The 19,703-nt window shown below is 33.3% G+C and overlaps 1 protein-coding gene across 5 annotated transcripts in view; it reads right to left on the bottom strand.

Moving 5' to 3' along the window:
- Window positions 1–17,432: 17,432 nt before the first annotated feature.
- Window positions 17,433–19,703, bottom strand: part of LOC106478279 — a 32,776-nt gene continuing 30,505 nt past the window's right edge. For all 5 annotated transcript variants that reach the window (XM_022381862.1, XM_013938810.2, XM_022381863.1 and 2 more), the window contains one exon: window positions 17,433–19,116. In XM_022381862.1, the coding sequence (XP_022237570.1) occupies window positions 18,172–19,077 (906 nt within the window). In that variant the 5' untranslated portion in view covers window positions 19,078–19,116 and the 3' untranslated portion in view covers window positions 17,433–18,171. The remainder of the gene's footprint in view (window positions 19,117–19,703) is intronic.

Raw genomic sequence — 19,703 nt, 5'->3', positions numbered from 1 at the left:
TCAGGGCGATTTTCTAGTGGGTTAAATGTAAGGATCTTGCAGACCTTATATTAAATGTATTTATTCTCTAAATGTAAACTAAAACAAGAAATAGATTTAAATTGAAAGCTTAACATTTAAAAGTTTAATCATTTTTTTATAAAAGAGTAACATGAAGATAACATTTAAATCACGTGGTCGCCGCAAGTACGTAATAAGTGCGTCAAAAGAAATCGTTTCTGAAATTTGATCTCCAGTTATCTTGCGGGTTGCATGTTTAATATTTAATCATTTGTAATACTTTCCATAAATACAATGGATTATTCTTCAAAACAAGTAAGAGAAATATCACAAAAGATAATAGCTCTTTTTAACTCCATGCATACGGAGTTACATGACCTTTATGATCGTTATGTAAAGATGAATCTATCTATAATATAACTCTGAATGTTCTATATGTATCTTCACGACATTTAGCAAGCTTTTATTGAACTTTACAGATATTTTGTACACAAAAAATCAGATGTTTTGATTAATTATTTTTACTAAAGATTTGTCTAAGAATGTTTGGAGTTTGGCTAGACTCTGACTAGTCTGAGTTTAAAGTGATCATCATGTTAAAATTAAAAACCTTTTTTCTTCTTACATTTTTATATTTCATTTGCATAATCTTTAGTGCCTGTTAAATGAATATCAAATGTTTTTAAACTAAAACTTTATATGTTAACTTTTTCTCTGTCACGAGGAGGCTAGTATAAGGGTGTTCTTGCACTGCATGTACTTCAAAGCCAGTGGTTGTTACACAGTTGTCGTCTGTTTTCCGTGATGTTGTCATTATTATAATACACTTGGAGCACGCGAAGTTTGCTTTCTTACTTGTTCTGAGGTAAAGAAAAGGTACATTGCCATCTATGACACTGTTTCATATTTAGGCGAGTAAGTCTGTAAATATCTACCAGCGATTCACGCTTTGACAAAATGTGATTTAACAAGTAGTTTATTATGAATCGGAAAAATAAAGTCCTCGTCACCATCAAAGCTCATCATAAATACTTGTGTCTTTTGCTGAATTTAGACAACCATAAATCCACCATAAATTGTAATCTTCTACGAGCTGCAAGACTCTACATAAACAAGTTTTACGATCATGATTTTGAAAATCTAGATGATTTTATATTTACACTTTATATTTACAAAGGAAGCGCTTGACAGTACCAAGTTCTCATCGACAAATCGTTGTATTGAAATACACATTTAAATGGCAAACATTCAAGCGCTTGCATCAAAACCCATGCATTGCAGCCCATTTTTTTGCCTACTATCTTGGCCCAGCGTGGCCAGGTGGTTAGGGCGCTCGACTCGCAATCTGAGGGTCGCGGGTTCGAATCCCCGTCCCACCAAACATGCTCACCCTTTCAGCCGTGGGGACGTTATAATGTGACGGTCAATCCCACTATTCTTTGGTAAAAGAGTAGCCCAAGAGTTAGCGGTGGGCGGTGATGACTAGCTGCCTTCCCTCTAGTCTTATATTACTAAATTAGGGACGGCTAATGCAGGTAGCCCTCGTGTAGTTTTGCGCGAAATTCAAAACAAACAAACACACCTACTATCTTCAGTTATTAGAGGTTGGGAATAAGATGGTAATGGTTCTCTTGTATCAGTCTTGTATCAGAGTTGGTGCAGTACCAAATCGAATTCTAGAATTGACTGTGTGTAAGAAGAGCTGTTGCGTTCGATGTTGCTACAAGACTTGGAATGCAAATCACCGGGTCCTGCAAATGTTATAGTGATTGTGAAAATTCGCAAATGGAAAACCATGAAGTATATGGTGATTCTGATTTTGAACTGGACCAGTTAATATCCATGACAAAATGGGATGCGGTTAAACATTTCGTCGAAACCATCATTATTCGTGAGCTGTACTTATAATTTATAGTCAATGGCCAACTTTAAGTTCAAGTGGTGTTCCTTCAGGGGGCTTTCCAAGCCAAGCGTTTCTCAAACTAGAGAGCCTAATCCCAGTTTTACATTTTTTTTATTAACTGTTGTACGTCTACTCAAATCGACAAAACCTATTGAATAAATCCCACCGCATACATTGAATATTACATCAGTCAGCTTATCAAAACACTGTGTCAACTAAAGGTATTGCAAAATTTACCCCCCGTCTTTCAGCTTTTTAAGGTCAACTCACTTTAAAGTTTATCTTTTAAAATATTCTTTCTCACTAGCTTAAACCTTATTAGTTAGTTTAAATAGTTTAGTTCAACTAATTCAAAGCATGAAGATAAACAAATTTAGCTTTCCTCCACAGGGGAGACATATACCAATATTTGACCCCCCCCCCCATGAAATTTCCCTGATTACCCTAGTCTTAGTACTGCCACCCGTTTGAAGTTTCATAATGGTTTGTTGACCAATACACAGATATATTTATTATTTTCCCTTTCAGCTTGCGAAGTAATCGAAGTTAATTTCTAGAACAAATTTTCGTCATGACTTTGTTAGTTGCAAGTTTCCTAATGAAATACGAGTGACAAAAACTGCATATAAGAATACCATCTAATTAGAGCTGAAGTCCGGAGTCATGATCGTTTATGTGACGATTAACGCTCAAAGCTTGTATCATGCGTATAAGAAACGCTATCAGATAGAACCAAAGTAACTTGTTCTAACATATAAAAAATTTACGTGCGTGATAAATATCCAGATATTTTTTTAAACCCTCCTTCCAAAACAAAGTTGAAATCGAGGATGAACGTTTGCTCTCTACTGAAAAGATGTTTTAGCAGATACAGTTTTAATAAAAAAACAATCCGAAAATAACTTAAACAAATTAAAACTCAGAAACGCGGCTTGAATTATGTGTTCGAACTCAAATTAATTCCAAATTCCAAATATAATAAATATCGTGTTATTCTTGTAAAGTAAATTCTTGCTTTTCAAATAAAATATCAAAACAAAAGAGCATGATATTATATAAGTAAAAAATTTACTTTGACAACTAAAAATATAGAAAAAGTAAATGTGCGGTATAAGGACTTGTGAATAATGAACTATCACACAAGAATTTGTCGTCCCATATTTGACATCCAGTTCGTATATTTTACCAAGTGCATCTTGTCTCACACAAAGAAAATTCGTCCATCAGGAAAAGATCAATACATGGGAGAGATATTACTTTTTCCTCACAGTGTTCTGTAAGCAGCAAACTGATAACACTATTCTCATCCCAAGCTATCAAATGACACTAAACTTGTTTTTCCAATTTCATCGACTACTTATTGATCAAAATCTATCAAACACAAGCGATAAAAAAAAACTTTTGTTTTCACATATTATCCATAAAAATTATCAACATTTGAAAAGTGTAGAGAATAACACAAGTGGATAAGATATCACAAATTGTTCTCATCAGCCTTGTTTCTTGTTTTTCAGTTGGGTGTTATTTTATTCTTTCTGGTGAGTATTTACAGTGGTGTATTTTTAGGGCTCAAAATGTGCAGACAAGGTTTTCTTAAACGTCCTTTTGATACAAAAGTGGTGTTTTGATAACGTTATATTACCGTTTGACATATGGCGATGCCGTTCTTTTTTATTTTATGAGTAGTTCTTGCTCTATATACTTGAAACAATTTATGATAACTGAACAATTGCAATAACCATTAAGATTCTAAGGTTTCATTTATGATTAAAGCAACATTTCTCGTTTTATGAACATTTTACAACAAGCTTGTAGTTTACTCTTACGACTTATGTACCAAGTTAGGGAGAGGTCGTTTATTTTCACTGTGCATGTTTCTACACATTTTCGTTCTATTGTCTTGAAAAATAATGACAATACAATAAATAGCTCACTCTTTAATAGCCCATTAGTTCAATGTTGTTTACAAGCTATTCCCAATTCAGGTATCTGTTGCTGGTCTTAAACAACCAAGGGTGACATTGATGTTTGTACAGTTACTCTGTACAAGTAAAATTTTTCATAGACTAAATAACATGAAATGACATTGTCAACGAACTCCAAGCACTATACTATATAATTAATGGTAATTATTTGCAAAGTTAGTCTTACACATTATTTATGATAAGATTTATTAGTTTTACCTGGATAAAATATAAAAATTTATCAAGCTTATTTACATATTTATTTATTAGAATCTCTAAACCATTATCAAAAATGATCAATCTAAACCATTATTAAAAATGGTCTATTTAAACCATTATTAAAAATGATCTACTGTATGTATTTGTTTATTAGGAATGTAATTTCTGAAAAGATGAACGTAATTTGTGCGAGGCTATTATCAATTATCAATTTAATGCATCATTAGGATGCTTTATTGCATGTAGCAATAGTTTAATAGCTAGCTTTGTTGTATATTGTATATGACAGACAAGGTGGATTTTTCTTAATAAACAACAGGATTTTATTAACATTTAGAAGCCAGTTTTTTAAAAGGTTGACCCCCCTTTTGACTTAAAAAATATAGTTGATCGTCTAGCAACCCATTTGCTCAAACATGACCCCAAACTAAATTAAAGAGGTAATAAACAACCGTTTCCTTAGGTATTATATAATAGCGGCGTCAATTAGGTCAAAAAGGCTTAACTATATTTTCTTTCCTTTAACAACGGATCATGGAACAATAATTCTTTAACCTAGTGAAGCGTTGACATTGGAGGCATTATAGTGTACATAAAACGTTGCAGGACGTTTAATAAAACTTTCCGGTTATTTCCCGGATTAAACTAATAGCTGTTCCAATTATACATTAAGTGATATAGTGTGAATTTTTTTTTTCGTGTTTTTAACCGCGGATAAGCGGCTCATAGAACGGCTCTGAGTTAGTTTGTTTTAAAGTACAAACTTTTAGCTCATAGCTCCGTAATCTCATGACCGATTTGAGATCTAATTACACTTTTGGACTCAGGAGACCAAACCCTTTCGATTGATGTATTTAACCACGCCCAAAGTCTCATAGATTGATTTATTCTAATCTTGCCTAAAATGGTAGGCTGGTAGAGATACTGATGAATCGGATATACGAGCGCGCCACACTTGGTATTGCAGGCGCACAAAAATATAGTTAATAAATAGGGGGAAAAAAAAAAGGTTTCACAGATTAATTTACTCTAATCTTGCCTAAAAGAATTTCAAGTGCCGCGGCTATTGAGGATTCCCTTTTTTTGATACTGAGAGTTTCTATATTCTGGTTGTTTAAAACGACTATATATATATTATCCTGTTAAAAACCCTGTGGAGTAGGAAATGATATCTAATGAAAAGAAATATAATTATATGACCAGTAAAAAAGTACGGTTGACTTTTTCTTACGTTCTATGACCGTATCATTATGTATGTGATAAAATTACTTAGAAATAATACGCTTTTATAAAACACGGTATGCATTTATTCCGATATAGTCTGTGCATGTATTAAAACATAATTATTAAAACCAAAAACCGCATGTTGTTAAGCATAAAATCTAACCAAACAGTTTGCATTATTCTCCTTGTCAGATATCTGCTAGGTTGGATTACTGATATAGACTATGATGACAAGAAATGGTTTGTAGTACGTTCAAATCGCAGTAAAAGTGGAGAACTACCAGTATGGATATTCTTTAATATATTCGTGTTTCTCGAGACTTCATGGTTTATTGATATAATTTATTATATTGCTGTATTTAACGCCCTATTTATTACTTGGTCCAGCATGTCCAGGTGGTTAGGGTGCTTGAAGCGCAATCTAAGGATCGCGAGTTCGAATCCCCGTCCCACCAAAGATGCTGGCCCTTTCAACCGTGGAGGCGTTATTATGTGATGGTTAATCCTATTATTCGTTGGTAAAAGAGTAGTCCAAGAGTTGGCGGTGGGTGGTGGTGATGATTAGCTGCCTTCCCTCTAGTCTTTCACTGCTAAATTTGGGACTTTTGTTATTTAGTTCATGAGTAATTAGTCAGTTTGTGTGTTACTGTTAGGGAATTAGTCAGTCAGGTAAATGCTGTAAATATTAAGTTTGCATTTCGACGAATAAATAACGAAACAAGAGAATTAGCAAGTAAGTGAAACTACTTGCTTATTGCATTTTGTGAAGTTAGGACTAATGGTGAACGTTGGCTACGCTAAACTTGAAGCTTTAAGTTGACGAAATAAGACTTTCCATTATTCTGCTTACCAAATAATCCATATTTTATCCGCTAAAAATAAAAAAAATACCTTCGCAACACTGAAAGTCGAAACACTATCACAACTACTAAACATTGGTGGCTGCCTTGTCAAATAGATTTGGAGTGTTACATTAAAAGGGAGATTATAAAACAGAGTTTAGGAGTAGAGGAAAGACTAAACCTTAGCTGTACTTGCTGAAGATGTGAAAAGGCTTGCCCAATTATTTTAGCCAGATGTTCACGATAAATAATGGATTCGTTGGTACACAACCAATTCATAGATGCGTTAGTGGATGAGAATACATGAATTAAACTAAAGTAAAATATATGAAACCACTCAGTTAATAATGGAATAAAATAATAAATAAAACACAACGTTAAAACTGCAAGACATAGTAATGTCATGTTTATATATTTTTAACTAGGTCTTAGAGGAGGCTCCGCCAAATTCTTACACAGATATTTGCCGGACTTTCGTCTCTATTTAATAATTAATGATCTCTTTTATACCTTATTATTTCCAAAGATTCACGAATATCTGTGCAAAATGTGGCGGGACCTCCTATAAGAATTATGCAGAAATAATAAACGTACACACGGATCACAAGACCTAATTAGAAAGGAAGAAATATGGCATTATTATGTCTTGCAGTTTTACTCCTGATGATGACGTTGGAACATCGAAACATGCAAAGTCAACTTTTGAATCTGAATTATAAATGTTTTAATTGTATATCAGTTTTAACGTTGTGTCTTATTTATTATTTAAACATTATACACAAATGTCAATAAAACAATAAATAATGGAATAAAAGTTAATTAAAATCGCAGATAAACAACTAAAGACACCATCCACAAATTTGCATGGGATTGTGAGATCGAATAGTGTATAAATATCAGTTCTCTCTGAGAGAGGCCAAGAAGAGTTTAAATAGTTAATTAGACAGCTTTTTATTCAGAATGGAAGAAGTAATCTAGATTTAAAAAAATGTTTAATTGCAACTTAAAAGGCATATTGACAGAAACTAGTTTAAGAAGTATATCTGTTCCTAAAGGATCAGTGAAGAACATGAAATCACGCCCGAGACTGTGGTGAATTAATAATTCTTCATAATAAACCATGAAGACGATATCCTGAACATGAGAGTACTACATCTGTCCCACTTGAGATAATGAGGATTCGTTGATGGGAAGACTTAGATCATATTGATTGGCACTAGCTTTACAGATGCATTGTCTGACCTCATCTGGTATTGAAAGCTGTGAAATTATGGGAAGACTTAGATCATATTGATTGGCACTAGCTTTACAGATGCATTGCCTGACCTCATCTGGTATTGAAAGCTGTGAAATTATGGGAAGACTTAGATCATATTGATTGGCACTAGCTTTACAGATGCATTGCCTGACTTCATCTGGTATTGAAAGCTGTGAAATTACTCCAGAGATGAAGAAAGATGACGTGTTGATGAGAACAACAAGCGGTCATAAAGGTGCAACAATACTGTGTTTAGGGATATTTCTAGGGTCTCATTGTTAGGAGGGCAAGTGTGTACTTTGAGGCCCGTGGATGCGGTGATATTTTAAACATGACATACAACTTGTTACTTTGCGAAATAACCCAGCAGACACGGGAAGAAATATATAGCCGTATTTTCCAATGCTTAACGTTGTACAACTTTGGATATTGTATATTTTGTATTCTCCCGCTAGTGACGTCCTTGACTGTATTGAATAACAACATGAGAAGGTTGAGGTCGGTGTGCTTGATCATTTACCACGGAGCAACAGTTTGGTTATATACTTCTTGGTGGTGATATACTGTTTTATCAAATTGTCAGTAATATAGTATAAGAAAAGTGAAATAAAATATTTAATTCTAAACTGTTTTTCATACGAAAGTTTAAAAACGTTTCCAGACTTTAAGCAAACTATGATTACAGGATTCAGTGTATTATTTACCTTGTAAATTTTACTGTTGGTATTATTTTGTTTTTTCAGCTCATAAATAGTAAAGAATTAAATTACCATCATTTATCACATTTCCGTGTTTTTTTTATATAGTTGATGAAACCATATTTTTATTTTAATATTACAGCTTTATTAAAATAGCTGTAGTGTTAGAATAAAAATGTATTCAACTCTATATGACTGCATCGTTTATTACCTCGTCAAAATCATGATTGGTTTTGTTTTGATTTAAAGTCCACACTTAAAACTTTAATGTTTTAATAAGTCTGTCATGTGAAGTTTGTGTAAACAAGGCTTGTTAGTTTAACATTTTTTTTTGAAAAAGTATTAAGTGAAACCATAGAGATTAAAGTTAATTTCTCAAAGCCCTAACTTGAGTAGGGTGAACATTTCCAAGCGACATTACATCAAGTTACAAACAATTTTTAAACATTTATTTATTTATTATCATCGATTCTTCCTTTCTTGTTGTTTGTTTCGGATATTCACTGATAGACTAGTAAAAGGTAGTTTGTCAACAACACCTACCTTCGGCTCTTGGACTACTATAATTGAATAGCGCGGTTTGACAGTCATTCTTATAACGCACCCATGACCCGCAGTTGAAATAAAATAAATAATATCGTTTTGTTAGTTGTTACCGAAAGAATATGATTAGTAAATAACTTAAATAAAGCTGATAAAAGTTACAATCCACTTGCTTTATCTGGTTCACACCATAACTGATGGAATATATAGCACTTAGATCACTGTTATATCTGTTGTATACCAGCTGGCCCAATGGTCACATTGGTATTGGATATGACAGATAGAATGTGGTTGACATACTATAACATATTCTCTTTGCTCTCACTCATTGTTTCTTAGAATAAAGATTACGTTTCAGTTTGTGAAAGGCTGGCCTACATATACAAATATATATACTACAGACAACAATTAAAACATAATCGGACCTTGCACTGTTATATGATAATATCAGTTGCGCTTATCAGCTCATTGTTGTGCAAATCAGGCATCTGATGATCAGACATGATATGAAATTGCGAATGATTAGTCATTCAACATGTGCTATATTTATGATAGTTTTAATTACTTGTCTCAGTCGCCATTTTGAAGCAAATCACTTTGTTAAAAGTGCTCCAAATCCTTCGAGAGATACTTCCAAGGAGACGTGTGAATGTTTCACTCATGTGGAGAGCCATCAAACAGATAGACACCTGCCAGCCATAGAAGACTTGTGAACTGGCTGAAGATACTTCCAAGGAGACGTGTGAATGTTTCACTCATGTGGAGAGCCATCAAACAGATAGACACCTGCCAGCCATAGAAGACTTGTGAACTGGCTGAAGATACTTCCAAGGAGACGTGTGGATGTTTCACTCATGTGGAGAGCCATCAAACAGATAGACACCTGCCAGCCATAAAAGACTTGTGAACTGGCTGAAGATACTTCCAAGGAGACGTGTGGATGTTTCAATCATGTGGAGAGCCATCAAACAGATAGACATCTGCCAGCCATAGAAGACTTGTGAACTGGCTGAAAATGTCTCAACATGTTATTAGCACGATGTGGAACTGCTTTGAAATCAACGACATGATTGGTCGCACACATAGACAAAGCAGGCTATTATCCACTATATAAGCAAACGGCTAGCGTCATCTGTCAGTTCTGCCCCCAGTGGCACAGCAGTATTTCTGCGGATTTACAACGCTAGAAACCGGATTTCGATACCCGTGGTGGGCAGAGCACAGATAGCCCATTGTGTAGCTTTGCGCTTAATTACAAATAAACAAACTGTCAGTTCTAGAGCTACAGTTGTTGAATACCTGCTCCATAACTGAATGAGAAGTTTGCAATCACATCATGATGATATGTCTGTGTACAATTGGTTAGAAACAAACTTCTCATAGCCTGCCTGTATATCAAATGCCCAGTGAAGTCCATTTCGCTCTCAGCAAGATTCTATGAAAAAGTTTTGTGGACCAAAGACATGTAGAGCACTATTCACCTTACTGTCAGGTTACAGACATATACTCATTTTATGGATGAGTCGTGCTTTAACAGACATATATTCATTTTACGGATAAGTCGTGCCTTAACAGGCATATATTCATTTTACAGATGAGTCGTGCTTTAACAGACATGTACTCATTTTACGGGAATGTCGTGCTTTAATAGACATATATACTAATTTTACGGGTAAGTCGTGCTTTAACAGGCATATACTTATTTGAAGAAAATCTTAAACCATATTTAATCCCGCTTACATACAGGAACGTGTGGTAATTGAAGGTTGTGGAAATATGTTAAGTACCACACATTATAAAAACAACACCCTACGTTCTTTAGTGCTATTTTGTTCCAGTGAAATTAGCTTTAACTTCAACATAATAGACTTGTGGTGACTATTATTCATATTGAAGACATCACGAGCTCTAAAAGATGCAAAACTATCTCTACCAAGTGTTAATTTAAGGACTTAGGCTGAGTGACAAATCATTTGTGTTTCAGATTAAATGCTTAGTGACCATTATTTTACCCTAGTTTTCACACCATCATAGCTGAAATATTGTTAATATAAATTATCTTTTAACTGATTATGGTGTAAATTAAAACGAGCATTGCGTCGTTTCATCGAACAGTCTTCCATCAACAGCTAATGTTATTGAACATAGAACAGTGACTTTAAATGTAACTGGTTTGTTAGCTTTCTCTTTTTATTACTTTTGAATTATTTTCATGTAATTATGACAGAAGATCGTCTCAATCCTAATAACTGTTATACAATTTAATATTAATGTCATCCTAAGGAAAATTGTATATCTTGTTCCTTGTTTCTTGAACTAAGCATATCGTTCATCTCACTAATCCCTCTTCTTATATTCACTCGAAAAGACTTCAACAAAATCCAATCTTAAGTTGTTGTTTTCGCTTTAAGGTTATGCTAAATAATTCTTTTGCTCTTCAATGGATTATAAGACAGCACTAGAAAAAACACATTATAACCTCTTTTTTTTTTCGTTAAGTACCAATACATGAACCTGAGTCCAAAATGATAACGTTCACAATTAGATATTCGTGTCATCCTCCGAGATCACTGGGGTTAATTTTGATTTTTTAACCATTGGATCAAATATATGTTCTTCAAATTTCACTTACCTTATGATATAGAAAAACCACCCAATTAATGTGGAAATTGCAGTGATAGAGCGTGTAACACTTTTTCCTGGATTTTCTTTTTTTCTTTCTGAAAGTAGTTCGGTTTTCATATGTATGTGATAATTATGACACATACATCTACATTTCACGATTTATTGTAAACCATGAAACATGGGAGAAAGTGATGCTTTATATAATATACTAGACGTACTACCGCAGGGTCCCCGAAAGGGTTCTGTGTCAAAAATAAATAAAACCAAAATTAAGAGTAACAAATATTTTTATTTCTTGCCTTTGAAGCTCATAAGTCATGCTGTGTGGAATACTGAGTGCATACTTCATTTCGTGATTTATGGCTAGCGCACGTTTTACTGACGTCATGACAGTACAAACTGCAAAGATAAACGTCACTTATGTGACGTTATTTTAATGTCTACTGATTGGCAGACAACATACTACTGTACAGAGGTGCGAGTGTTTAAACAGGTGACCCATACATACGTCCTTCAGCCCCCTTTTTGAGGAAATAAATTAGTTCCACATTCAAATAGTTTTCCGTTCTTTGTCGAAAATTTTATCTGAAAATCCAAATAATTTCAATTTTCTGTATATTTTGTTCAAAAGGTTATTAGACCAAAATTTCGAGTAATTAAATTCTATCAAATAAATGGTCTGTATTTTAGTGATGAATTCGTATAGTTGTCGCTCTTTGCTAACTATAATATGAATTATAATAATACAATGTTGATAAAAAAAAGTTCATTACAAATTTTATTTGTCTGTCTGTCTAGAGCTGAAAGTGTCTCTAGGGAAGAAATATATTTCCCTTCCTTGGGACTGGGGCTGCATGTAAAAAATAAGATGAGAATAGAAAAGTAGATACGAATTCTGAAAAAATTTCACAGAAAGATTTAATAGCGAAAATGTGATAAACTCGAGAGATGTTGCAAGACTTCAAGTTGAATAAGTTATTGAGATGAAAGTAAAATTCAAGAACTGAAATATCATTCAGAGAAACTGGTATTAATCATTATAGTTTACGTACACATATCAAGTATAACTTCTATCTCTTTGGGTTTATCGAGAATATAACAATCATTTGTTTGTTTTGTAATTAAGCACAAAGCTACACAATGGGCTATCTGTGCTCTGCCCACCACGGGTATCGAAACCCGGATTCTAGCGTTGTAAGTCCGCAGACATACCGCTGTGCCACTGGGGGCTATAACAATCATATTTTCCGTCAGCTAGAATAAACACTAGAGTTTTCATGTAGGATAACTATAGGGTTCTTATAAAGTTAGTTGGCCTATTCTAACGTCTATACTTAGAAAACAAATCAGATTATGCAAAAGATGAATCCGAAGCCAAAAATAATTATCACTAGAAGGCGCTGATTGCGAAGCTCGCTCAACCAACATGTTAACAATAATCAATATTTTCACCATACACGTACAATATAACTTTCATTCGTGAGTAACGTCATATAAAGCTGAATGATAGTGTCTGACTTCCAACAGTTGCGCTTTACTTAGTATCGTATGAAATTTTTAGCCGCGGCATAATGGCTCATGGAATGGCTCTCAGTACAAACTTTTAGCTCATAGCTCCATCTCTTGACCGATTTGAGATCTAATTACTGCCGCAGCTGTTGGGGATTCCCTCTCGTTTAGGTCTCTCAAGGCAGCGAAAGCGTAACGGCAAAGCAAAGACTTCAGGTGGCTCCATAGCATAAAATCAACAAGGGTGAGATCTGGAGACCGTACTGGTCATAACTATGGAAAATTTCTGTTGATACTCGATCCCTGAAGCAATTTCTTGAGTCTTAACAGTCCGTACAATGTGGAGTGGAGCTCCATATCGAAAGAAGATTGGCGGTTTCATTCAAAGCTCCTCTTCTCTGAAGTGTAAGAATGATGAAATGTTCCAAGCTAGAACAACCAATCCTCTTTCTTAATGTTTGTTTATAAGCTTCGTTACAACATTGCCCTTTTCATTCTCCGTTTTCACGGCGATATTACTGTTTTTAATATTATGGTTGTAGTAATGCGTTACAATAACAACTCTCATGTTCATAGATAAATTTCTAGGAGTAATTCATACAAGTAGAATACATTCTAATAGGTGCTGTTCTTATGCAGTCACCGATATGCAAAGTACGCCACATCGCCTCCTTGATAACAATTATTTTTGACACAGGAATCGTCTTTCCTATCATATCCATACGTCACCTAACGAATACTATAGCTAACTAATGATCATTTTTGGAGCTATGAGCAGTAGAAGAGGTCAATTAACTTTATAATAACCATGTATATGATGGTAACTCTTGAAAGATTGATTATCTGAACGACAGTAAATATATGCGGAAAATTAACTGGTACTAAGCCTTCTCTTTTATATTGCAAAAAAGTTAGAAACATTAACAGTTTCATTATTTAATATAATCCTGACGTAATTTGTTTCATATTTTGCATTCTAATGATTACCATGAATGTTAATATACAGTTTACTGGGCTCAAAAGGTAAGGTATTATTGAAAAATCATTTTTCACGTTCGTTCACTGTTTGTTTATTAGGGTTTATTCAGTTAAAAACATCCAGTTTTGATTTAATTTCCATTTTATTTTCGGCTTAAAGCGAATTATATTGCAGCTGTATTGCCATTATAACAAATAAAGCAGTTTGAAAACTAGTGTTTTTATATTACTAAGTCCAAATTTCTCGTGCATAAATATGAATTATACTGAACCAAGTGTAAAAACAGAAGTTAAACTTTTATACTGGTAGAAACCAAATCCACCTAAAGCACTTCTTATAAGATATATTTAATATTTCTGATTTCAATACGCAGTGCTTTTTGATCTTCCAAATCACGATTTATTTTATCGGTAACGACCAACTACACTTTTATCGCTAATCTGTCTTGTATTGATTGAAAACAGTTCTAATACGTAATGTATACTGTCTCGTGAACTAGTTGGTATAAAAACTGCAAAATAAGAGTTTCAATACACGATAGGAAATAATTTAGTGATAAACTAACACGTTCTTGTTTATACAAGTGTTTTTTTTATCGTAAAACTAGAAACATGTTGCAATGATAGCCCATGAAATCATTGATATATCCCATGATTCTGTATATAATTAGAATAATAACCTGTAATGTCAATTATCACATACGAGTTGTTTGTATTATATATTTATCTGTGTATTTAGCCGCGGCGTAGCGGCTCATAGAACGGCTCTGAGTTTTTCAAGTACAAACTTTTATCTCATTGCTACGTCATCTCTTGACCGATTTGAGATCTGATTATAGTTTTAGACTCAGGAGGCCAAACCCTTTCAATTGACATATTTGATCACGCCCAAGGTCTCATAGATTAATTTACTCAAATCCTGCGTAAAATAATTTCAATTTGAGGGTAGGCCGGTAGAGATCCTGACGAGTAATAATATCGAATCGGGTATACGCGCGCCCCACGTTTGGTATTGCTGACGATCAAAAATATAGCCAATAAAAAGTGAAATAAAGGTCTTATACATTAATTTACTCTAATCCTGTCTAAAATAATTTCAAGTGCCGCGGCTATTGAGGATTCCCTCTTGTTTTTCTTTGCATTTTTAAATTTTGTTTTATATTTTCCTATTGCTCACTTCTTGGCACGTGTTAATATATTTGTTAGTTTCTGGAAATGATTTTGTTATTTCTTGTAACATCAAGATTTTATAGTAACGTATCTGTAAAATCTATCCGAATTCGATTCACTTAACTTGCATATTCTGTATTCGTAAAGTTTTTAATAAACATTTTAGTTATATTCCAGTTTCAAATGGCCGTAAATATCACAAAATTGTAAACACTGATCTGTCAGTCATTTAACTGATCCACAGAGAGTCCTTGAAAGTCTATATATTGTTTCTTAAAACTTTACATGCAGGTTGTAAAAAAAATTAAATAATCAGCTTACTTTTTATAGATTTCTTTGAAAACAGAATATATTCCATGGCTAATTGATAGTGATTGTTTTCTTTAACATTACCTAGAGTTTCACCAGTGGCGACACTGATAGTCATTCTCCGAATCAGAGTGAACCAAAATATGTTGTTTTTATTAACATTGCCTAAAGTGCTACAAGAGTGGCAATAATGATAGTCTGTTTGTTTTTGAATTTCGCGCAAAGCTACACGAGGGCTATCTGCGCGAGCCATCCCTAATTTAGCAGTGTAAGACTAGAGGGAAGGCAGCTGGTCACCACCACCCACCGTCAACTCTTGGGCTACTCGTTTACCAATGAAGAATAGGATTGACCGTCACATTATAACGCCCCCACGGCTGAAAGGACGAGCATGTTTGGTGTGACGGAGGATTCGAACCCGCAGATTGCGATTCGAGCGCCCTAACCACCTAGCCATGCCAGGCCAATTGATAGTCAATCTCTAAATAAGAGTGAACCAAAATATACTGTTTCCTTAACATTGGCTATAATGCTACCAGAGTGGCGATACTGGTTGTAAATTTCTAAATAAGGGTGACCCAAAACATTTGGTTATTTTATAAACTTCCGTGAAATTTCAAATATGTGTATAAACTTCGAAGAGAACATATTTAAACTCAAAAATATTCATTATCTAGTTGATACTTTTTTAGATACACCATGACTACCTGACGACATATTTTATTTTATTTTTTTATACAAAATTATTTATTATTAATCCTAAGAAGTAAGAAAGTAATGAAAAATTATTTCTTTTTCACTAACTGGTTCATTAAAGCTTGTTGATGACCACGGCGTATTGTACATCAAAAGTTTCTTTTATGCTTCACTAGAGGGCGATAACATCACTGATATGCCTGACGTTGCTGTTCATGCTCAAATATTAATTATTTCTATTGTGAACCAGTGTAAGTTCCAGTTAATTTTATCAAGCGTGTTTTTTATTTTTGCATGTGTACAAGTTCTAGTTGAACTGCTGGTCACAAAGAATTTAAGAAAAACAAAAGGTTATTTCTATCTTCCAAAAACGTTACTTAATATACAGCCCGAAGTATCGTGTACTGTAAAAAAAACAACAAAAAAAACAAGAGCAATTAAGCTATTTTCTTTACTACTTGATTTCAATTTTTCAATATATTCCATATAGAAACAGCATAAGTTTCTGACACCACGTTTAAAAATAAAGTTGCATGACTCCTTATCGAAGATGTTAAAGTTTGTATAAATATATATACGACTTTATAGTTGATCTTAATTATACTTCTTATAAGACATTAGTATTAAGCCTATTACATTTTTAAACACTACATTTTTAATCTAGTCTCTTAGGGATTTTCAAGAATTAGAAGGGCGTATAACTGCGATCATTCTTCGCCGTCTTGTGAAACGTGTGCATAGCAATTGTTGTTGTTTTTTATTTTTGCTTGTTTGAAGTTATGCACAAACCTACACAAAGGGCTATTTGTGCTCTGCCCACCACGGGTATCGAAACCCGGATTCTAGCGTTGTAAGACTGCTACTGGGGATTCTTGCGGATTGACTTATGACATTGTATTATATCTTGTAAGTTTATTATTCATAATTCTCTTCATTAATTTCTAAACGTTGTATTATATCTTGTAAGTTTATTATTCGTAATTCTCTTCATTAATTTCTAAACATTGTATTATATCTTGTAAGTTTATTATTCGTAATTCTCTTCATTAATTTCTAAACATTGTATTATATTTTGTAAGTTTATTATTCATAATTCTCTTCATTAATTTCTAAACATTGTATTATATCTTGTAAGTTTATTATTCATAATTCTCTTCATTAATTTCTAAACTACTTTTCTAGTTCTGATATAACTAGTTAGCTTACTTTTGATCATAAAGTATAGTAAAATTGTTAATTTGACGGAAACAATAATATTCAAAAACCTTTTGTGTTTTTCTTTAGTAAGCAAGTCGTATTGTGATGTACAAACGTGAGATAACTCACCTGTCTAGCGTTAATACCAACTTGTTTACAACTAATATATTTCAGATACGATAACAGGGTGAATGATGTCACTGCCGACCCAAAACAGACAGCTATTCACTAGTACAATAATTGATAACTAAATCAATAAAGGGTGTTTCGGAAATACAATATTTTGTAGAGATCTTCTTTTTTTTTTTTTACAGTTCCGCATAATGTAATTCTTAATTAGTGCCATCTATTGGTGAAAGTCAGTAAGAAACCATAAAAAACGTCATCTTAAATCCGACTACGAAATCCAGTGTCCTTGAATATTAAAAAAATAACATTATTAACTATTCATTATATATATCTTTTTCATTGTTTTTACTGTGTAACTAAAGCTTGTTTCCAATTTTACTTAACTGTTTATTATTTAAAGACACATTATCCCTTAATCTTTCAGATGTAATATTAGGATGAATAAAATATCCATTCATCATGTTTTTCCTTAATAAAGAATTAAGTGTAACTATTGGAGTTCTACGTCTAGTAATTGCAAAGTTCAGGATGTCAGTAAGCAGTCAGAGTTGATGGTTACATAAACGAATAATTTAACTTTTTCAGTAAACGGCTTGATTTAAATTATCTACATTATCATAAACAATATTGTAAATGAATATCAATGTGTCGAGACTCATGAAATATTTTCATTTTTAATATAGCATGCCAACAAAAAAGGGGAGAAAATATGGCAATTTCTGTATACATAACATATATATATACATATATATTAAATGTACGTGTGCAGTTTACTGTTCTAATAGGAACAAAGTTGATTTAAAAAATACAGTTGTACGTAATAAACTTATTTTATAGACTAGATAAATGAAAAAAAAAGGTTAATCATACCTCCACCAAAACTCAACAAATTATTACATTAAAGATTTTACAGACGTGGTTCACTGATGTGTCGTAATTTGCTCTTCAATTCCTCGAAAGCCTGCGTGCGAGATCGAGAGATTTTCTTGTATTTTACATCTCTTGGTCTTACTACTGATCGATGATTGCTCAAGATTCTTTTAAATTGGTTGCTTAAAAGCTTTTCTCCCATCTGTCCAATATCTGTCAGCCTTTCGTAACTGCCATGTAACAGGTATCTCCTTCGAGAAAGCTTACTTTTAGCCTGATCCTTTTCAAAATTATCTAATTCTTGTGGCTGTTGATCCAAGTAATAATCTACAATGGATTCGGCGTCAGAGAGGCCTTCTGTTTCACTCTCAATATTCTGTTTCAAAAATTCGTTACTCTGAGCAAGACTCGTTTCTGTGGAGTCTATTTTGTGCTTAACTTCCTCTGTATCACTTGTAGTATATTCCACGGTGTCAATGGCTGAAAGTTCATTTATAAACAGTTCATCGTTATTGCACGAACTATTAGCATCTGATTTTTTTAGAGGATCCGGCTTATCGTTTACATACTGTGCCAGGCTATTTTGAATGAGCTGAGACATTTGATTTTCAGATATTGGTGTAGCAGAGTTTTCCCATGTGCCTTGATTCTCATGATATATAAAACGTGTCCTCCAATACTCCAGCTCCTTTTGTGTCTTTTGTATAATGCGATCTTTTTCTTTCAGTATAGAAACGATCTCTTTTTGTTCTTTTCTAAGTTCGCCTTCTATAAAAAGTAAACTAGAAAGTATTTCTCTTATAACACGATCTCTTTCACTACAAAGATGGATTATAAGTTGGTCTTGTTCTCGTAGTCGTCGTCGTAAAGAAAATATTACATGACTGGCATTTAGAGACTGCTGTTTCATCAACATCTTGTTGTTAGCCAAAAAATCGTCCATCCTAGACAAATTTTATTTCTGTCTTTTATCTTGTTCAGTCTATTGGAAAAGAAAAACAAAGAGAGCAAGACAACTAATTCTTTAACAAAAACAAGAAACGTTCTGGTATAGCACTTCTTGTAATGCAAACCACATTTTTACTGGTTAAAACAAGTAAAATGATACTCTTTATCACACCATCAGAAATTCACCAAATTATATCACACTATCAACAGATCACTAGCTCATTTCACATAGTCGCGAAATACACCTTTATATTTAAAAAACGATATTCTCTATCACACTATCAACAAATCACTAGCTTATTTCACATAGTCGCGAAATACACCATTATATTTAAAAAACGATATTCTCTATCACACTATCAACAGATCACTAACTTATTTCACATAGTCGCGAAATACACCATTATATTTAAAAAACGATATTCTCTATCACACTATCAACAAATCACTAACTTATTTCACATAGTCGCGAAATACACTATTATATTTAAAAAACGATATTCTCTATCACACTATCAACAAATCACTAGCTTATTTCACATAGTCGCGAAATACACCATTATATTTAAAAAACGATATTCTCTTTCACATTATCAACAAATCACTAGCTTATTTCACATA

The sequence above is a fragment of the Limulus polyphemus genome, unplaced genomic scaffold, assembly GCF_000517525.1.
Source record: "Limulus polyphemus unplaced genomic scaffold, Limulus_polyphemus-2.1.2 Scaffold196, whole genome shotgun sequence".
Lineage (NCBI taxonomy): Eukaryota > Metazoa > Arthropoda > Merostomata > Xiphosura > Limulidae > Limulus > Limulus polyphemus.
The sequence above is the reverse complement of the archived record's forward strand: the minus strand, read 5'-3'. Positions and strand labels throughout refer to the sequence as shown.